This window comes from Rhamphochromis longiceps, linkage group LG7 (assembly GCF_057381845.1).
Source record: "Rhamphochromis longiceps isolate RC_006_pf linkage group LG7, R_longiceps_female_GT1.1, whole genome shotgun sequence".
NCBI lineage: Eukaryota > Metazoa > Chordata > Actinopteri > Cichliformes > Cichlidae > Rhamphochromis > Rhamphochromis longiceps.
Window position 1 is genome coordinate 38415103 of NC_140563.1, and position 16764 is coordinate 38431866.

Consider the following 16764-nt stretch of genomic DNA (forward strand, 5'->3'; position numbering starts at 1 on the left):
ATAATTTTAAGGAAAAAGTTTCACGATAATCCCCCAATTCTATCCCTAGGGTGTGCAGGCAGTTTCATTAGGATGATGCCTGAACAAAATAATTAACAAGTATACAGGATCTGATTTCTCAGGCCTGTGTGCTAGTCTACATGAGCACTAGTTGTGCAGCATGAATATATGTAGCTTGAATACCTCTCAGGATAAAATCTAATCCCAGTCTTGTGGGCAAACAAATGTTGTCTTTAGAATAATATTTCTGAATTACTGTCTCTGCGTCTTCGTATCTCTTCATATGTTGTATGTAAGGGTGAGGTGTTCACTTTTCTTAAGCACATTTTTTTGTTCATACTTGATTAAAGTGCTAAAATTGACCTGACAGCAGCAGTAATAAATCTTCAAGTGCAACAGCTTGTCACTGAATATGAATGTGCCCATAAATCTACCGTTGTTGTTGTTTTGTGTGGGGGTTTTTTTGTTTGTTTTTTTAAGCTAGGAGATTTGACTTGCTTGGTTTAATATCTCCCTGAAAACTGTATGATCAAATATTTATTTTGATAGGTTTTATTATGAATTGGATTTGAATGCTTAATTAATGATTAATGATGTAATATACCTAGTTCATGAGAGAAAGGGGGGAAAAAACAAAACATTTTCACTATCTCTTTCTCCCCCCCTCTCTGACTCTCTTCCTTTCACCTCCTGATATGTGATTATCAAGTAGCAGCACTCCAGTCGGAAATCGACCACTCTAGCGACATGTACAAATTACCCCAAATGATTTGCCTGTCAGGGCAAATAGCAGGGGTGAGCCGCCAAGAACTCCACCTCCAGAAACACTCTAGCTCAAATGTCTTCTGTTATCAGGCACATACTCATGCAGCCCATTGCCTTTGTTACACTCACTATCAGCTGGAGGACTTCTATTATCATCGCTGACTCTGGACGACCATCAAACTGTAGAAACAGAAGCCCTTACAATAGAATTGCCAAGCTAATAGTCTGTGATTAGGGTTGTGTTAACAGACCTAGTTTAGAGTGCCTTTGGTGTCACAGATTTGGACTCAAGTTATGAATCAAGACATTCCCGATGTGCATCTGATTGACTGTTTTGTACTTAAATACAGAGAAGAGGACAGACAAATCAGCTGTGTCTGGTGCCATTCGCCTCCAAATCAACGTGGAGATCAAAGGAGAGGAGAAAGTGGCTCCATATCACGTGCAGTACACTTGTTTGCATGAGGTATATGATTCACAGAATCACGATTAATTACCTAGACACGCTGGATATTCAGCAACTTCTCCACACAAAGGGTTTGCATAAGTGGTTGCAACCACTATTGTAGCTGTTTCAATGTGTTGCACAGATTGACTGCAGACGTGATAGATTTGGACAGGATTAAAGGCACAGTGATATTTCCATAATCCAACCTCTTCCCTGAAAAAAAAAATCAAATTTTGAATCAGGGCTAAAGGACCTGTGCTTATGAAACTGAAAATCCTATAATCTGTCAAACCAAAGCTTTTCAAGTCTGTATTCTACACACATCCAGTAAAAATAATATTAAGCGTAAATTGCAACAATCTCATCATATTTGTTTCAGTAAAAAGCCACCATAACTTTACCATCACTTCTCACGCTTTAGTGTTAGCTCTGAAGTTCATGTGAATTAGATCAAGTCTGTCCATTTCTTCCCATTACAGAACTTGTTCCATCATTCAACTGATGTACTTGGTCAAGGTGTGGTAAAAATTCCAGAGGCTCGTGGAGACGATTCTTGGAAAGTCTACTTTGATGATGTGGGACAGGAAGTAGTGGATGAGTTTGCCATGCGCTATGGGATTGAGTCCATCTACCAGGCCATGACGTGAGTCTAAAAACACAGTGAATTGGACTGTCTTCTTACCTGTCAATATGTTACCTCTTTATTCCCCATGTTCCTTTCCCTGTCTTTTGAGGTCATATCAATAAACCTCTTGGTGCCATTGTCATTCTCTGGCCTTCAGATGAGGTACAGTCAATTATAAACAGGGTGAGGATGGATGTGTCTCACTGCAGTGTCATCATCCATACAGATGACTGTTAGCTAGGTCAATCATTCGCAGAAAAATGCTTCAGTGGGCTATTATTCAGTCTAAATGTGTCAGGTAGGTGATGGGCAGATAGCACGACAATTCCTAATAGAAATTGTCACGTGAAAACAAGAGCCTGTAGTACATGCAGACTGTCCAAATAAAGGTATTTGAACTGGATGCTGACATTATTGCAACAAAGTGTAAGCAGGTACACATTGTTGAAGAAGTCTTAAGGCCTCCCACCCAAGTACTTACCAAGCTTTGCATTTGCTACTCTATGCAGGCACTTTGCCTGTCTGTCTTCTAAGTACATGTGTCCTGGAGTCCCTGCAGTGATGAGCACCCTGCTGGCCAATATCAATGCCTTCTACGCCCACACAACAGCCTCCACCAATGTTTCTGCCTCCGACCGCTTTGCTGCTTCTAATTTTGGGGTTTGTACTACTGACACACACACAGACACAGTAAAGTACTTTGTTTTGTTTTATTTTATTTTCTCTTCCTTTCTTCGCTATTGCATTTTATGCACAAATAGATTGCCAAACTTCTTTCTAATATAGGAACATGTTTTTCCCCCTTTTCTTCCCATACAGAAAGAACGCTTTGTCAAGCTCTTAGACCAGCTGCACAACTCCTTACGCATTGACCTTTCTAGTTATAGGGTGAGATTCTTGTATCACTACTAGTGTCTTGTTTTCTAAATGTACATGTCTAATATTTTTGTGCCAGTAAAAAACAAAAAAAAGAATTTTTTCATCATCTGATCAATGAATATTTTTTGTGCAAATTGTGCCAACAGTCTTTGAAAAGTGTGAAAACTTGTAAACTAAACGTGTTTTTCTTCTTTAGAATCACTTCCCTGCCAGCAGCAAGGATCGCCTGCAAGATCTGAAATCCACTGTGGACCTTCTAACCAGCATTACCTTTTTCAGGATGAAGGTAGGTAACATTGCATATTCTTTATCTGTAGTTCAGCTTTGTAGTATCTTCTTATCAGTTTGTTGACTTGAATGTTTTTTCCCTTGAAGTTGTTGCCAGATATTGACAAGTTGATAAAATATCCCTTGTTTGCAGTCATCTACTGACTCTGTAGCTATCTTCATCTTCTTTCCAGGTCCAGGAGTTACAGTCTCCGCCCAGAGCCAGTCAAGTTGTGAGGGATTGTGTCAAAGCTTGCCTCAACTCTACATACGACTACATTTTCAATAACTGCCACGAGCTGTACAGCAGACAATACCAGCCTGTGGACACGGTGAGTCACACAGCTGCAGGATACAATGTGCAGCTATCAGACTCTGTAGCAGCAGGCCGGTGAATAAATGTTTCAATAAAGGGGCGACTATAATGTTAACTGTTTTCCTTTTGGTTTTTATTCAGAACAAGGAGGAGCTTCCTCTGGAGGAGCAGGGTCCAAGCATTAAGAATCTGGACTTCTGGCCCAAACTCATCATGCTCATTGTTTCCATCATTGAAGAAGACAGAAACTCCTACACACCTGTACTGAACCAGTGAGTCATGCAACTCTACTCCTAAAATATTCAAGCCGCTTGAATACATCAAAATCAGGTCTCCTTATTTTTAGGTTTTACTTCAACTGCAGTAGTTCAACAAAATGTTTTTCTTGATTCTTTTTCCAGAGATCTAGGACATTTTTATGGATGCTTGCATTAATTAAACTCAGGAATCCACTAGGTTTCACCTTGTCACATCTTCCCATCTGTCTCAGGTTCCCTCAAGAACTTAATGTAGGAAAGGTGTCAGCAGAGGTCATGTGGACATTGTTTGCACAGGACATGAAGTATGCTATGGAAGGTAGGTCTTGGTATTCTGGACTCTTTATAAGATTATTCTGCTGGGTTAGACTGTGGAGGTGCACTGTAGTTTGTCTGCTAGAAGTAAAGGAAAAAGCTGGAGAGTCAGGGTGTGATAACAAGCATATGAGAAAAGAAGCTCTGGGAACCTAAAATGACCAGAAGGGGAGAGGAAATACTGGGGTAGCAATGACACAATGGAACAGAAGAAGTTGGAGAGAATATAATAAATGTGCTAGGATTGAAAGCTGCTTATGTGTCCCTGGAGCCTCTCTGCACTTTTTCTCTATTATACTGTACTCCACAGCGCTATTGGTGTTCAGAGACACCCGGTTTTTATTCTAGCCCTTGTCCTCAAAATGAATCCCCTACAGAGACTAGTGTGAAATATCTGTTTCACAAAATGCATCAAAACACACAAGTGGCGCCTTCTTTATTTTCAATCTGAATAAACATGAAAAGTTCATAGATGGAGAGTTTGCTACAGAGACGAAACACTGAGTGCTTACGATTCAAAGCTCTAGCTGTTATTTTTAAGCATGTCAATAAAAAAGAACCTGCATCTGCTCATTTTAAGGCTAATCAATATTTTGTAAACATTTTAAAGTTCTCACAGTCTTTGATTGTATTACTACCTTATATCTGTGTAGCTGCAGTTCAAGCAGGCCACGCCATTGCTTGATATTAATACATCTCATCTCAGAAAAAACATTCAAAGCGAATAAAGCAAAGACTTTTAGAATTTAGTCACACCACATTCTACAGTGAGCAAATACATAAAATGGGATTAGTGTGTGTGTTCTTTCGTCTTTGTTGAGCATTAGGCCGTCAGAGAACATGTTTCCCAAAGAAAGCTTTTGGATTAGTCTGATTTTTTTTTTCCTTTAATAAGAGGATACTGTAGAATTATTTTACAAGTTCATTCAGAATTTAAGTGAAGAACAACGACATACACTAGAATTTAGAAACGATTTCATGTTAAGGTGGGGTTTTTTGGGGGGGGGGGGGGGGGGGCGGGGGTTGTATGCATTGGGGTTCTTTGAGGTTTTGTTACAATACTCAGATGTCCATATGCACCATATGATTGCTTCACCTTACCTTTTGGCTGTCTTATATTAGCTTTTACTAAAATGGGGACGTTGACTTTAATCTTCACATCCCTAAGTTCATATGGCTCCTTATGTTTTTAAACCGGCAGAGCATGAGAAGCACAGGCTGTGTAAGAGCACAGACTACATGAACCTGCACTTCAAGGTCAAGTGGCTCTACAATGAATATGTCAAGGAGCTGCCAGTGTTTAAGGGTGTTGTACCAGACTACCCATCGTAAGTGCATTTGACCTTTTCAGTGACAGGCACAAGAAAAGGCAAATGTTATTGCCTTTTTTGACTTTGATAATCCATCTAAACAAAGATAAAAGGAACTGTGTTAAAAAAAACAAAACATATTTGCTAATCTTTATTTCTCACTTTTAGATGGTTTGTGCAGTTTGTGCTACAGTGGTTGGACGAAAATGAGGAAGTATCTATGGAATTTATGAATGGAGCTCTGGAAAGAGACAAAAAAGATGGAGTAAGAAAACTAGAACTTACCCTTTGATATGATATCTCTACGATACCTTTGAGGTTCTAATTTAAAATAGTGCTGAACTGAAAAAAGTTATCTTTGTGTTTACAGATACAGCCATGCTATCAGCATGGGGACATTAAAAAGCTGCTTTAAAATCTTGTTGATGTTCTTTAACATTCTGCTTGTAGATGTTGTTTTATCTACTATATGAGTGTTGATAAGAAGTAAGTGTCATTTGTGCACTCATCTCAGTTCCAGCAGACATCTGAGCATGCTCTGTTCTCCTGCTCTGTGGTGGACATCTTCACCCAGCTCAACCAGAGCTTTGAGATTATCAAGAAATTGGAATGTCCTGATCCTAGGGTCATGGCTCAGTATAGTCGCCGCTTTTCCAAGGTAATGTACTCCACCCGATGATGACATTTAAAGTCAAACTAGCTTGATCGAGCTGCATGAAATATGGTGTGCATTTGTGTTTAACAATTCTAGAATTAATAAAGATTTGCTTTAAACTTCCAATGTTTCTGAAAAATGACCACGAAATATGAGGGAAAAAACTATTAAACCACTATAGCAATGTCTTGTGGGACATTTTGACTTTTTGCAAAAGAGAATTTTTATATTGCTGGATTAAAAAGAATTGTTGAACTAGGCATAACAGTTCCCCCCCTGTGGAAAAGTCTGCTGAGAAAAATGTCCTACTTTAGAATTTGTTTGTCTCCTTGCTACAGAATACATTAAAGCACATTTTGGAATATTTATGTTGATTAGCGAAACCCCCGAAGTACAAGATTATCCCCCTTTGAAGAGATAAGAGAGAAATTTGATTTTAAATAGCTTTTTTTTTTTTCGTAAATGCCGTTTAAATGCCTTTATTTCTACCTGTCTTTACAGACAATTGCCAAAGTTCTTCTGCAGTACAGTGCCATGCTGACCAAGAATTTTCCATCTTATATTGACAAAGAGAAGATTGTAAGTTTTTTTTTTTCCTGCCAATTTCTGCCATGTTTTTTTCAGCCAATTCTGCCAGTTGTGCTGAAAAAACATTTATTACATTGGACATGATACATAAAAAAGATCACAAAATCACTCTTAACGTCTCTCTCTGTCTTCTTGTAGCCCTGTGTATTAATGAATAATGTTCAGCAGTTAAGAATCCAGCTGGAAAAGATGTTTGAGTCAATGGGTGCCAAACAGGTGAGTCTAAATATGATGGATATGAAGACATGATGCATAATGGTATCCGGTTTTGTTAATAAATTGGTAGCGTCACTCGTGTAGAAAAAAAGAAAAACATCAGTCATTCATGAAATTACATTTTAAATTTGCTGTACAACAGTTGCATTTGTGTCTTTCATGTGTCAGATTGCAATACAAGAAGCATTGGTGCGTACAGTAGTGGTAGTTTAGCTAATTTAAAGTAAATGGCAAATGTTAATGGATTAAGATGTGTTAAGATGTGACATAGTAGCATTTGCTTACGCTTTGAATATTATCTTATATTCAGATCTGTATGCTTAATGCCTGATGTGAAGCTGTCAGTGAAAGTGTAGCCCTAGATCAGTGGTTACAGTGGTTAGCCCTATGCTTCTTAATAGACGGAGTATTGAAGCAGAGACTTAATTTAGTCATGTCCTCCATATCAATATTGTAGCTAGAGCATTGAAAATCAATAGCTTTTCTCCTAGCTGTTACCTCCCCACTGCCTTCATTCCCTACAACATTTCTGCATGCAGTATCATAGCTATATGGAACCCTTTTTAAATTTTTTTTATTTAACTTATACTGTTGGAGTGATCGTAGGATGATAGCTGTGGGATGCTGTAGCCTATATTTCAACCAAATGTTTTCACTTTACAATTGAAGCAAAATGAAATCATAGAAGAGGAGGAGGAAGAAGAAGAAGAGGTACGGTTCCAATATAGTCTGGTCAGGGTGGATATTTATCCATATAAATGTACATCTTTCTAATATAATTAAATCATTTTCATGGTGTGCTGTGGAGCACCGTATTGATTATTTCCTTTATGCTGTGGCTTGAGTAGCAGGTTGCAATTGAGGATGAAGCAAAGGCTCCGGTGGGTATTGTGGATTGCAGCAGTTAGACTTTAACTAATCAATAATTAAATTTATTGTAATATATCATAGTTCAGTCTTGTTAGCCTGTAGTTTACATTGTGCAATATTTACTTTAAACCAGTAGTGTCATAATCTTATGTAGTCCACAACCTTCCTTTATCATGCAGAGTAGCTGAAGTACCCTCTCAAAGCTCTTGTGTGTCACAGTGAATGTTGATTTAGCTTCCTTAGCTTGTAGATCGGTTGCAATTTTGGGGGTGATTCCTTTTTTTAATATAAGTGTAACCTGCTGATTCCATTTGTTTTTTCTAAGAACTATCACTGAGCATATACAAACAGAAACATCTTCTCTTTGTTATAAAATCTTTTTAAAATATAAGAAGATGTTAAACGTTGTAAAAAAAAAAAAGATACAAATAACAACGTTCTAGTTACTTTTAGCCTTTGTTAGCTTCTTTGAAGTAAGTCTATTCAGCTTGGTTAAGGTCATTTGAGTGTGTTATTGTGTTTGCTTTTACAAACGTTTTAATTGTGGTCTCCTTCCAAGCTGCTTTGGTGAACTTTGCGTCTAATGACGTGTTAGCCTGTAGCTGTTAATGTGTGCACATCTACTTGCCTGCGCGTGTTGCGCATATATTACAGTTCTTGACCTTCATTGGTGCGTTTGTTTTTGTAGTTTGATTGTCGTGTTTATTTTTAGGGTGATTCCTCAACATAATCATAGATGAAAGGCATTAACTGAAACATAGTGAATGCTCTGTGTGTGCGGGTGTCTCAGACTGGCACTTCCATTAATTACATCACTGAATATTGAGTAAAAGGAAAATAGTTTGCATAATATTATTACAAAATCTTATTCCTTGACTGTGATGGGTCACTGACGGATTTGCTATATTTGTTATATTGATATATATACATGTGTATATATGGTATATTTCTGCTCACATTCTGCAACTTCTGTCAGTGCTGTGCTACTGGAAACAGAATTTTCCAGAGGAACCTACCCAAGGGATAAATACAGTTTCATCTAATCCAATCTATCTAATCTAATCATATTTACCACCACCTTTTTATCACCTACTTTAACCCATGTGGTAGTAATAATAGGCAGGTAACCTGTATTGTGAATTATTATGATTATTTACAATATTGACTAGAAATAACAGGTACTTGTATTTTGCTTCATGTCTCTTAATGCAATTACATAAATAATATGTGATATTTTACTGTAAAACCAATATAATAGTGATAACAAATTAACAGTTAATTAAAAAAATATTAATTTAGCATAAATATTCCATTTAGCAATACCTTATTGACAACAAATTACCACAAATTCAATAGAAAGAAAGCCACAATGGATAGCTACTGAGCTTAACTGTCTGATAAACTAAATGCAGCAAAATGTGGTGTTGCTAGTGCCCCATTTACTTAAATTAACACAAAGTTGGTATCAAAATAAAGACATTTCTTTTGCGGACTAGGAAACTTTAACTAGGAAAGTCTTAATATGAATATTTTTTAGCTTATTTTACCCATTACTCTCTTGCTAGTTGGCTAATAAAGCACTCACTCTTTTTTACAGTCCAGTTCAGCTCTTCATTCATTGAAGTGAACTTCTGTAATTATGGAAAATCTATTTCTTTGCACAGAGTAAAGTCAAAGTCATGTCTTTTGTTTTCTCTTTTTCTAGCTCAACTCTACATTAGAATGGGAGGCAAGTCCAATGTATATGTATACATGTTTACATGCCTGCATATACTCACTTGGAAGAAAAGTCTTTTTTTCTTTTTTCTTTTTTTAATATGGTGTGGCGGGTAATGATGAGCCTTACATATTTTGTGTGTTGTCTTTTAACCACCACTCATAGTTTGAGGAGAGTGAGGAAGAGGAAGAGGAAATAAGGGAGAAAATAGAGGCTGAGGTTTGTTGCAGTCCAGAATAGTTTTAACTTCATTCACTTTCAAGTCATTCTTGTGCTCCTATTCCCCCATTGTACTGTGCCTACTCCCAGCAACGGCAGTCATAATCAGTCCTACTGCAACAACAGTTCCTTGTGTTGATCATAGTGGAGTTGATTGAGTTTGTGTCATCAGTTGGGGTGGGAATCTTCCAGTGGCATTTTCCCTGGTTCTCTGCAAACCTGCTCTTATTCCCTGTTAAAGCATTTCGGAGTCTTCTGCTATTGCTTTCCTTTAATTCTTGTTTTTTCTTTGCAATTTCCCCTTTTTTAATGCAATAGTCTGACATGGAGAAGGTGGGTATCAATATCACACACTTTTTCACTTTGAAAAACTTTCAGTATTTATAGTTGAATTTAAATTTTTATACATATTATTTGCCTGGTTGAAAAAGGGGGGGGGGAGTTTTTTGACCATTTTTTTTAAACTTTTGTTTATCTCTAATAAAAAACAAACAAACATTCCCATCACACAAAGATGGATGCACCAGTAGAAAAGGTAGGCAATCCTTTTTTCCACAACACCTTGTGGAATCAACCTCTTGTAGTTTCCCAGGTATTATAAATTATTCCGTTATTAACCGTGGTTATCTTCACCTTTCTGTGCCAATGTAGACTTTAAATGCATTTGAAGACAAAAAGGTGAGTGTAGGTACACAGACACATCCATTGTGAATATTTCCATACACGCCAAAAGCTGGAAAAAAAAATGCAGCATATGCAGCATCAATTCATTCCTAGCGCCTTTCCTTCCCTGCAGCCTCTCATCACGGTGCTTAGCACAACCCTCTGTTTATTCTCACTAATGGTGCTACCTAACCCTGACAAGCCATGAATCAAAAGGCCATTGAATCATTGACTTAATGAGCCACACCATGGCTTCATCCATATGGCTTAGCTCCCCTCCAGGCAGTGCTAATTTAGATGATGCCTCAGTTATACCTGAGTCAGATATACTTGAGTTACAGTAATTCAAGAATTTTTTCCCTACTTTTTCCCTTCAGCCTGTCCTTGTAAGTCTTATTGCTTGCAATACATCTACTACATTTTTTTTTTTTGGGGGGGGGGGGTGTAAATGTTCCACCTCTGGAAAGTTGAAGACTGCTGTGAAAAAAGTGTGATTGCTCTGATGTATGCGTGTGTAATTTCTTTTTCAAGGGTGTCTGATATTGAAATTACTGTGCTGCAGGAGGATGGAATACAGACATTTTACAACTTGAAAAAAGCTGCATAACACCCACAAGCTATTCAGGTTTCCATGAAAATCTTAAAATCGTGCTGCCATTCACTGCTTCTTGGCTTTTACTGTGAAGTGCAGCTTTTAGAGGTTCAAAGGTAATTTGTGCTATTTTGGCCCAAAGTTGCAAATGTCAGATTGAAACTCTTATATGAACTGCTGGTTGATGGTTCCAGGAATTCCATTCACTGGAAAACCTGGCACCTCCATTCTACATTCAGTTGAATATGCTTGATTTTCAAAGTTTCAAAAACTTTTTTCTGCCAAAATATTTCAGAGCTCTTCTTATACCATATGCGCAACACAAAAGCCTCAGTCAAAATGATTCATTATCCCTCCTGGGCATGATGTCTTTGCTTGTCTTTAGATGGACACAGAGGCTTGTGACTTGCTGAATGACCTGCAGGTGAGGCTGAACAATGTGCTGGATGATCTAAGTAGAACCTTTGGGAACAGGTATGTACATTGTACTGGTGTGTATACAACTGTGAAAGCTAACACACATTTGTGCTGATTGATAATGTATTTATTTATTTATTTTAATTCCAGTTTCCAGACTCGCATCAGCGAGTGTATGCGACAAATGGCATCTTTGCTGTACCAGATCAAAGGACCAGTCAATGCCAACAACAAAAACCAGGTGGAGGCTGACTCTGACAACATGCTACGGCCACTCATGGACTTCCTGGATGGAAAGTGAGTAGTTGTTTTAGCCAAACTACGGTGTTTTCTGTTTATTCATTGAATTGTCCTGTAGTCTAATTTTTTTTTTTTTTGCTGAGATAATTTGGTGATTAATTAATTTGGTAAAATGTTTTTTCAGAGCAAAGAAGACGTTTTTGCAACTGCAAAACTGTTAATTGTGCATTTTTGCTAAAAGACATATTTTTTTCCATTCATGAATGACTTCTCAGTATTGTTTATATGTTTAAAAGGAATAATACAAGCACTTGTGAGAGTATGTTTACAACGTCTATGTGTGTGTTCTTGCAGACTGACACTGTTTGCTACTGTGTGTGAGAAGACTGTATTGAAGCGTGTGCTCAAGGAGCTATGGAGGATTGTAATGACCAGCCTGGAGAAGACTATTGTCCTGCCACAGGGCAATGATACCTTTGTGAGTCAGCATTGACTTTGCCTATTTCTAATATTACAAAATTATTAACTTTTTTCATACATAAAATTTTTTTTTAAAATTATATTCCAGGGAGCACAGATTCTCTCAGCTGCAAAAGAACTGGGTCAGCTCTCCAAACTCAAGGTATCATATTGCCTCCACATATCTGAACAATAAGTGTCCTCAAATGGGCTTCGGTGTTACCCTAATTTAAAGAAGTGTCCACAAAATGTGCTTACTAAGAGTGTAAGTATTTTTATTTCACCTTTTTGCTCACCATTTGGCTGTGTAGGATCACATGGCAGGGGAGGCTAAAAGCCTGTCCCCCAGGCAGTGTGCTGTCATGGATGTGGCACTGGACACAATTAAGGTCAGTTTGTACTCTGGGTTTTGGTTTCATTAGGATGCTGTCTCAGATTAGCTTCATCTGCTATTTATATCTGCTATTTATTCATTAATTCATTACTAAACTTTTTATTTTGCTGTAAAAGATGTCAGAATATTATGAAACAAAATATTGGATGCTTGCAGCTGTGCATCTAAATATTTATGACCTAACTCACCCTGTGTCTCTTTGCAGCAATATTTCCATGCAGGAGGGAATGGGCTGAAGAAGGCCTTCCTAGAGAAGAGTCCTGAGCTGTCCTCACTCCGCCACGCTCTGTCCCTCTATACTCAGACAACAGACACACTCATCAAGACGTTTGTGACCACACAACAAGCACAAGGTAACTGATAAAAGTATCTAATAGTAAAAAGGTACAGAAGGAAAGCCTTACCAAAGATAAACCAGCAGAGGGTGCTATGTGCTCATGATTAGAAAGGTCCTTTCACCAATTGCTCCATTTTTTTTTTCTTTTCTTTTTTTTTTATGTGTTGTTGATGCTGGAACTTGTTGATGTATCATTGCTGTCTTCTCTTTATCTCCTGTGCTGCCTCTGTGCCAGTGCACAATGGAAAGGGTATTAGGTTAACTCCCAATGAAAAAATACAACCCAGCAGGGGTAGGTTTCATTGAAATCAACTGCCAACCTCCCTTTCTTCCCCACACAGTCTCCTTTTGCACAATTTGGTTTTGTCATTCTGTTGGTAGGTCATTCCTTACCCATCCTCTACATCTGCATTTCCCTTCCATCCTGACCCTGCGTTATTACTTGGTTTTCTTTTCTTTTCTGTATTTTGCCTACATGTGGTCACATGTAAACTTACTTAACGTGTGTGTGTTTTCATGAAAATTAGGATCAGGTGTGGACAAACCAATTGGAGAGGTGTGTATCCACATTGAGCTTTATACTCATCCAAAGAGTGGAGAGAGGAAAGTTACTGTTAAAGGTCAGTCTGAGTTTTTTTTTTTTTTAAAGTGATGTAAAAAATGTGGCATTTTAAGCAACATTTGCTCTTCAGCTGACAACATTATCATGTTGCGCATTTATTACTACAGTTGTGGGGGCCAGTGACTTAAAATGGCAGACGTCTGGCATGTTCAGACCCTTTGTGGAGATCACCATGATCGGTCCTCACCTCAGTGACAAGAAACGGAAGTTCCAGACCAAGTCCAAGAACAACAGCTGGTCTCCCAAGTTCAATGAAACCTTCCATTTGTAAGTCTATTTGGGGTTTTTTTCCTCCAGATTTTGCAGTTTATGAAAAAATAAGCAAAACAGAAAAACTTGGAAAGACTAATTTTGGCTGCAGCTCATATGTAATTCAAATCTATATGTAAAATGTATATGTCCATTCGGGGATTTGCACAACAATATTTTGATTGATTTCCACTAGAAAAGTAAATATAAAATCATGTCAGTGGGTCATTGATGTTGAGACACTACCTGAAAGTCTTTTGCAGCTTTAAGCTGACAGATACACCATTAAGCTGTTGGAGAACTCAAAGCACGTAACGCTCTGTTCTCTCTTCACAGTGTTCTGGGTAACCAAGATGGCTTTGAGTGCTATGAGTTGCAAGCATGCGTCAAAGATTACTGTTTTGGTCGTGCCGACCGGGTGGTGGGTTTGGTCGTGCTGCAATTAAGAGACATCATGGAGAAAGGCAACTGCGCCTGCTGGTGCCCCCTTGGACAGCGTATATACATGGACGACACAGGCCTCACTGCCTTGCGAATCCTGTCTCAAAGGTCCAATGATGATGTGGCCAAGGAATTTGTGAGGTTGAAGTCAGAAACTCGATCAGCAGAGGAGGGCAGATGAGGATATCCGGAGAACAAGACGGAAAACAAAAGGATGGAAAATCCTCTCCGAGTTTTATTGTAGATGAACATGTGGACTCTTTCTTGGACCTGTGATGTGTCTTAGCTGCTGTTGACTGTTTGGTAGTGGGTTGCCATTTCTCTTACATCACTGCTATGTTCTCACCTTGGTTTTTTTTTTTGTTTGTTTGTTTTTTGACCAACAGTCACTTTGCAGTGTTCCTCAAACATCCATATTATTTGCTTTTCAGCAAACAGCCACATAAATGCTGGCTCACTCAAGCTTCACACTCAACAGCTGTTTCACAGGTTAGTGACCACTTACTCAGCTATTTAACCTTATTTGTAGCTCCTTTGTCATCAGCCGGAGCGGCACGGTGAGCATGTCATAGCCTCAAGGGAACAGATGATGCCAGGTCCTGTTGAAGGGCCAAACAAATCTCTGCACTTCCCTGGTGCAGAGATTGTGCAATAACCCCACCTCACCCCAAACTGTGGCCAAGTGTTTTATGCCTTACACTCTGCAAACTGTGAATGTGTGAAGTAGGCTTTTAAAAACCATATTCTCTGTCTCCTTGGGTGATGGTTTGGGTAAATGTGAAAATACTATGTTTTATCTTATAAAGGAGTGTTTTGTTTGATGAATGAACGAGCACTAGCTAGGACACAATCCTGGTCAAGTACTGACATACTTTGTGAAATGAAGGTACTTAAAGTAACAAACCTTAATTTTGCTAATTTCACAGATCAATTTGAAGGATTAATTGGTTTAATGTGTGCCTTGCCATGTGAAGTTTCCAGCCCTATTTCCCTGGGAAAAGGAATAGCTAGATATAAAACCTGAGGGAATAAAAATCAGTAACAATAAGGTTTAACTAAAATCCTCATGAAAATTCACTGTGGAAGTTTAACAAGAGTGCTATTTGAGCCATCTTTATTTAGCTCATGTAGCCTAGTATAACCATGATGGTGTAACCATTTTATTTATTTATTTTATACGTATTTATTTTTGTGTTTCAAAACTTGTGATGGAATTATTGTTTACCACCAAAAATGGACGTATTTACCACGACAGTGTCAAAGGATTTGCACAGTGGTTGGTCTAAGCTGCTGATGTAGCCTAAATTGGGCCTGAATTGCAGCTTCATAACAAGTTGAAATACACACCCTCAAACTAAAAGTGACAAGCAAGTGCTTGTCATGCAATTAATAACCAAGGTAACCATGTGTGTCCTTGATTTAAGAGATAATTGTCTTGTTGAATTATTCATTTAGAAATAGTAGATGTTGAACTTCCAAAAAATAAAATCTGCATATCTGGACAAATATTTAAAGTTTACATATATAATTCTGTCCTGTTTTCTTCTACTCTTTGGAGTGGCCTTACTTTGATGAAAAGATAATAAATAAAGAAAAGTAATCTTTTTTTTTTGCTTTGTTTTGTTTTCTTTTTTTAATTGCTTTTTTTTTAAAGCCCTTGTATTTCCTTTGGCTTACAGCAATGATGACTAGCTACTTCTTTGCCCATAAAAATGTTCATTGTCCAGTTTTCCAAGTGATTTTCCATATCATTTTATTGGGTATATTTATCTGGGTTAGGTTTTCTTTTTAATGTGTTATAGTTAGTGTTACTTTATTCTTTCTGATGTTATAAAAGCTTTCCTTGGTCCTCCTTATTAGTTTACGATGGGTTTTTTTTTTTCAGTTGTGTGGACTGAAGTGATGTGCGTCAGTGTTGTGATGTAATGGAAAATGTGAATGTTAGACTTAATGAAAAATGATTATTGCTCTATTATAAAACCCTCAGTGCGTGCACATTGTGAAACTGGTCACAACCACAACTCAATGCTCCTCTTTGTTACAGTGTATTAACCCCTGTGAATAATTAACGTTATTGGTTTAAGAGGGTCAATGTTTCACAGCCATTCTCTAAGCTACATGTTCCTTGTGCCAAGTTGCTACTGTTTATTTTTGATCACTTTTTTTGTGTTTTCAAAATTTTTAAACCCCTATGCTATCACTAAATCACTGCTGTAGTTATCAAGTACAGTATGTAAAACACTGTACTTCATTATTTGTGTAATCTTTGTCATTATTGTAAACTGTTGTTGCCATCTAAACATTCCAAATAATTAATTTTGTATAAAATATTTAATAAGTATTTATAAATCTTCTTGCCTGCTCTTTCTCCCACTACAATATGATAGCTTTTTCATTTCACCCAGTGGGTTATAAGAATGCAAATTCTTTATTTTCATTACCACAAACACAGTTGCATTCACTTTTATTGTTTGACGATAGGATTGCAAGATATAAATAAATAAAGATGATGCCCAGATGATTGTTTAAATCATCTGGGCGCACTGGCCCTTTTTCTTGAACTGATGCTGAACTCAGAGAAATAACACCCATCTCTTAATATAGTTTTGGCTTTGGGTTGTACAGCTGTGGTCGGTGGTTTTCGTGCACTCATGGGCATGAATGTCATAGTAATTTGGTGCTTTTAATGATTGATTTCCATGGTAGATTGTGCAGCATGCCTTATCTGATAGCCCTGTGTTGGTGTTGCTCCTGCATCATCATTATCATCATCATCATCATCACCACAAAGTCCAGCCTGTTTACCTATTGACTCATTATTGGTCATATTCAACTACAAACGATAGTTTCACTTTGCTAGCATAAAAAGGATTTGTTCGGCATTGCTCAGTGGATTGATTGGA

The 16764-nt window shown here is 37.7% G+C and overlaps 1 protein-coding gene across 2 annotated transcripts in view; it reads left to right on the top strand.

The window, feature by feature from the left end:
- unc13bb (unc-13 homolog Bb (C. elegans)) overlaps positions 1 to 16729 on the top strand; it is a 66406-nt gene extending 49677 nt beyond the window's left edge. The window contains exons 21-51 of one of the 2 annotated variants that reach the window (XM_085413575.1): positions 1116 to 1231; positions 1693 to 1856; positions 2348 to 2498; positions 2658 to 2726; positions 2914 to 3003; positions 3179 to 3316; positions 3442 to 3572; positions 3791 to 3876; positions 5074 to 5200; positions 5351 to 5447; positions 5697 to 5840; positions 6339 to 6416; positions 6564 to 6641; positions 6810 to 6830; positions 7311 to 7352; positions 7490 to 7522; positions 9217 to 9240; positions 9394 to 9447; positions 9766 to 9780; positions 9962 to 9982; positions 10099 to 10125; positions 11088 to 11176; positions 11270 to 11416; positions 11714 to 11837; positions 11928 to 11981; positions 12130 to 12207; positions 12418 to 12565; positions 12785 to 12841; positions 13077 to 13169; positions 13279 to 13438; positions 13757 to 16729. In XM_085413575.1, the coding sequence (XP_085269701.1) occupies positions 1116 to 1231; positions 1693 to 1856; positions 2348 to 2498; positions 2658 to 2726; positions 2914 to 3003; positions 3179 to 3316; positions 3442 to 3572; positions 3791 to 3876; positions 5074 to 5200; positions 5351 to 5447; positions 5697 to 5840; positions 6339 to 6416; positions 6564 to 6641; positions 6810 to 6830; positions 7311 to 7352; positions 7490 to 7522; positions 9217 to 9240; positions 9394 to 9447; positions 9766 to 9780; positions 9962 to 9982; positions 10099 to 10125; positions 11088 to 11176; positions 11270 to 11416; positions 11714 to 11837; positions 11928 to 11981; positions 12130 to 12207; positions 12418 to 12565; positions 12785 to 12841; positions 13077 to 13169; positions 13279 to 13438; positions 13757 to 14042 (2942 nt within the window). In that variant the 3' untranslated portion in view covers positions 14043 to 16729. The remainder of the gene's footprint in view (positions 1 to 1115; positions 1232 to 1692; positions 1857 to 2347; positions 2499 to 2657; positions 2727 to 2913; positions 3004 to 3178; positions 3317 to 3441; positions 3573 to 3790; positions 3877 to 5073; positions 5201 to 5350; positions 5448 to 5696; positions 5841 to 6338; positions 6417 to 6563; positions 6642 to 6809; positions 6831 to 7310; positions 7353 to 7489; positions 7523 to 9216; positions 9241 to 9393; positions 9448 to 9765; positions 9781 to 9961; positions 9983 to 10098; positions 10126 to 11087; positions 11177 to 11269; positions 11417 to 11713; positions 11838 to 11927; positions 11982 to 12129; positions 12208 to 12417; positions 12566 to 12784; positions 12842 to 13076; positions 13170 to 13278; positions 13439 to 13756) is intronic. The other variant, XM_085413576.1, reaches the window with a different exon arrangement.
- Positions 16730 to 16764: the final 35 nt, after the last annotated feature.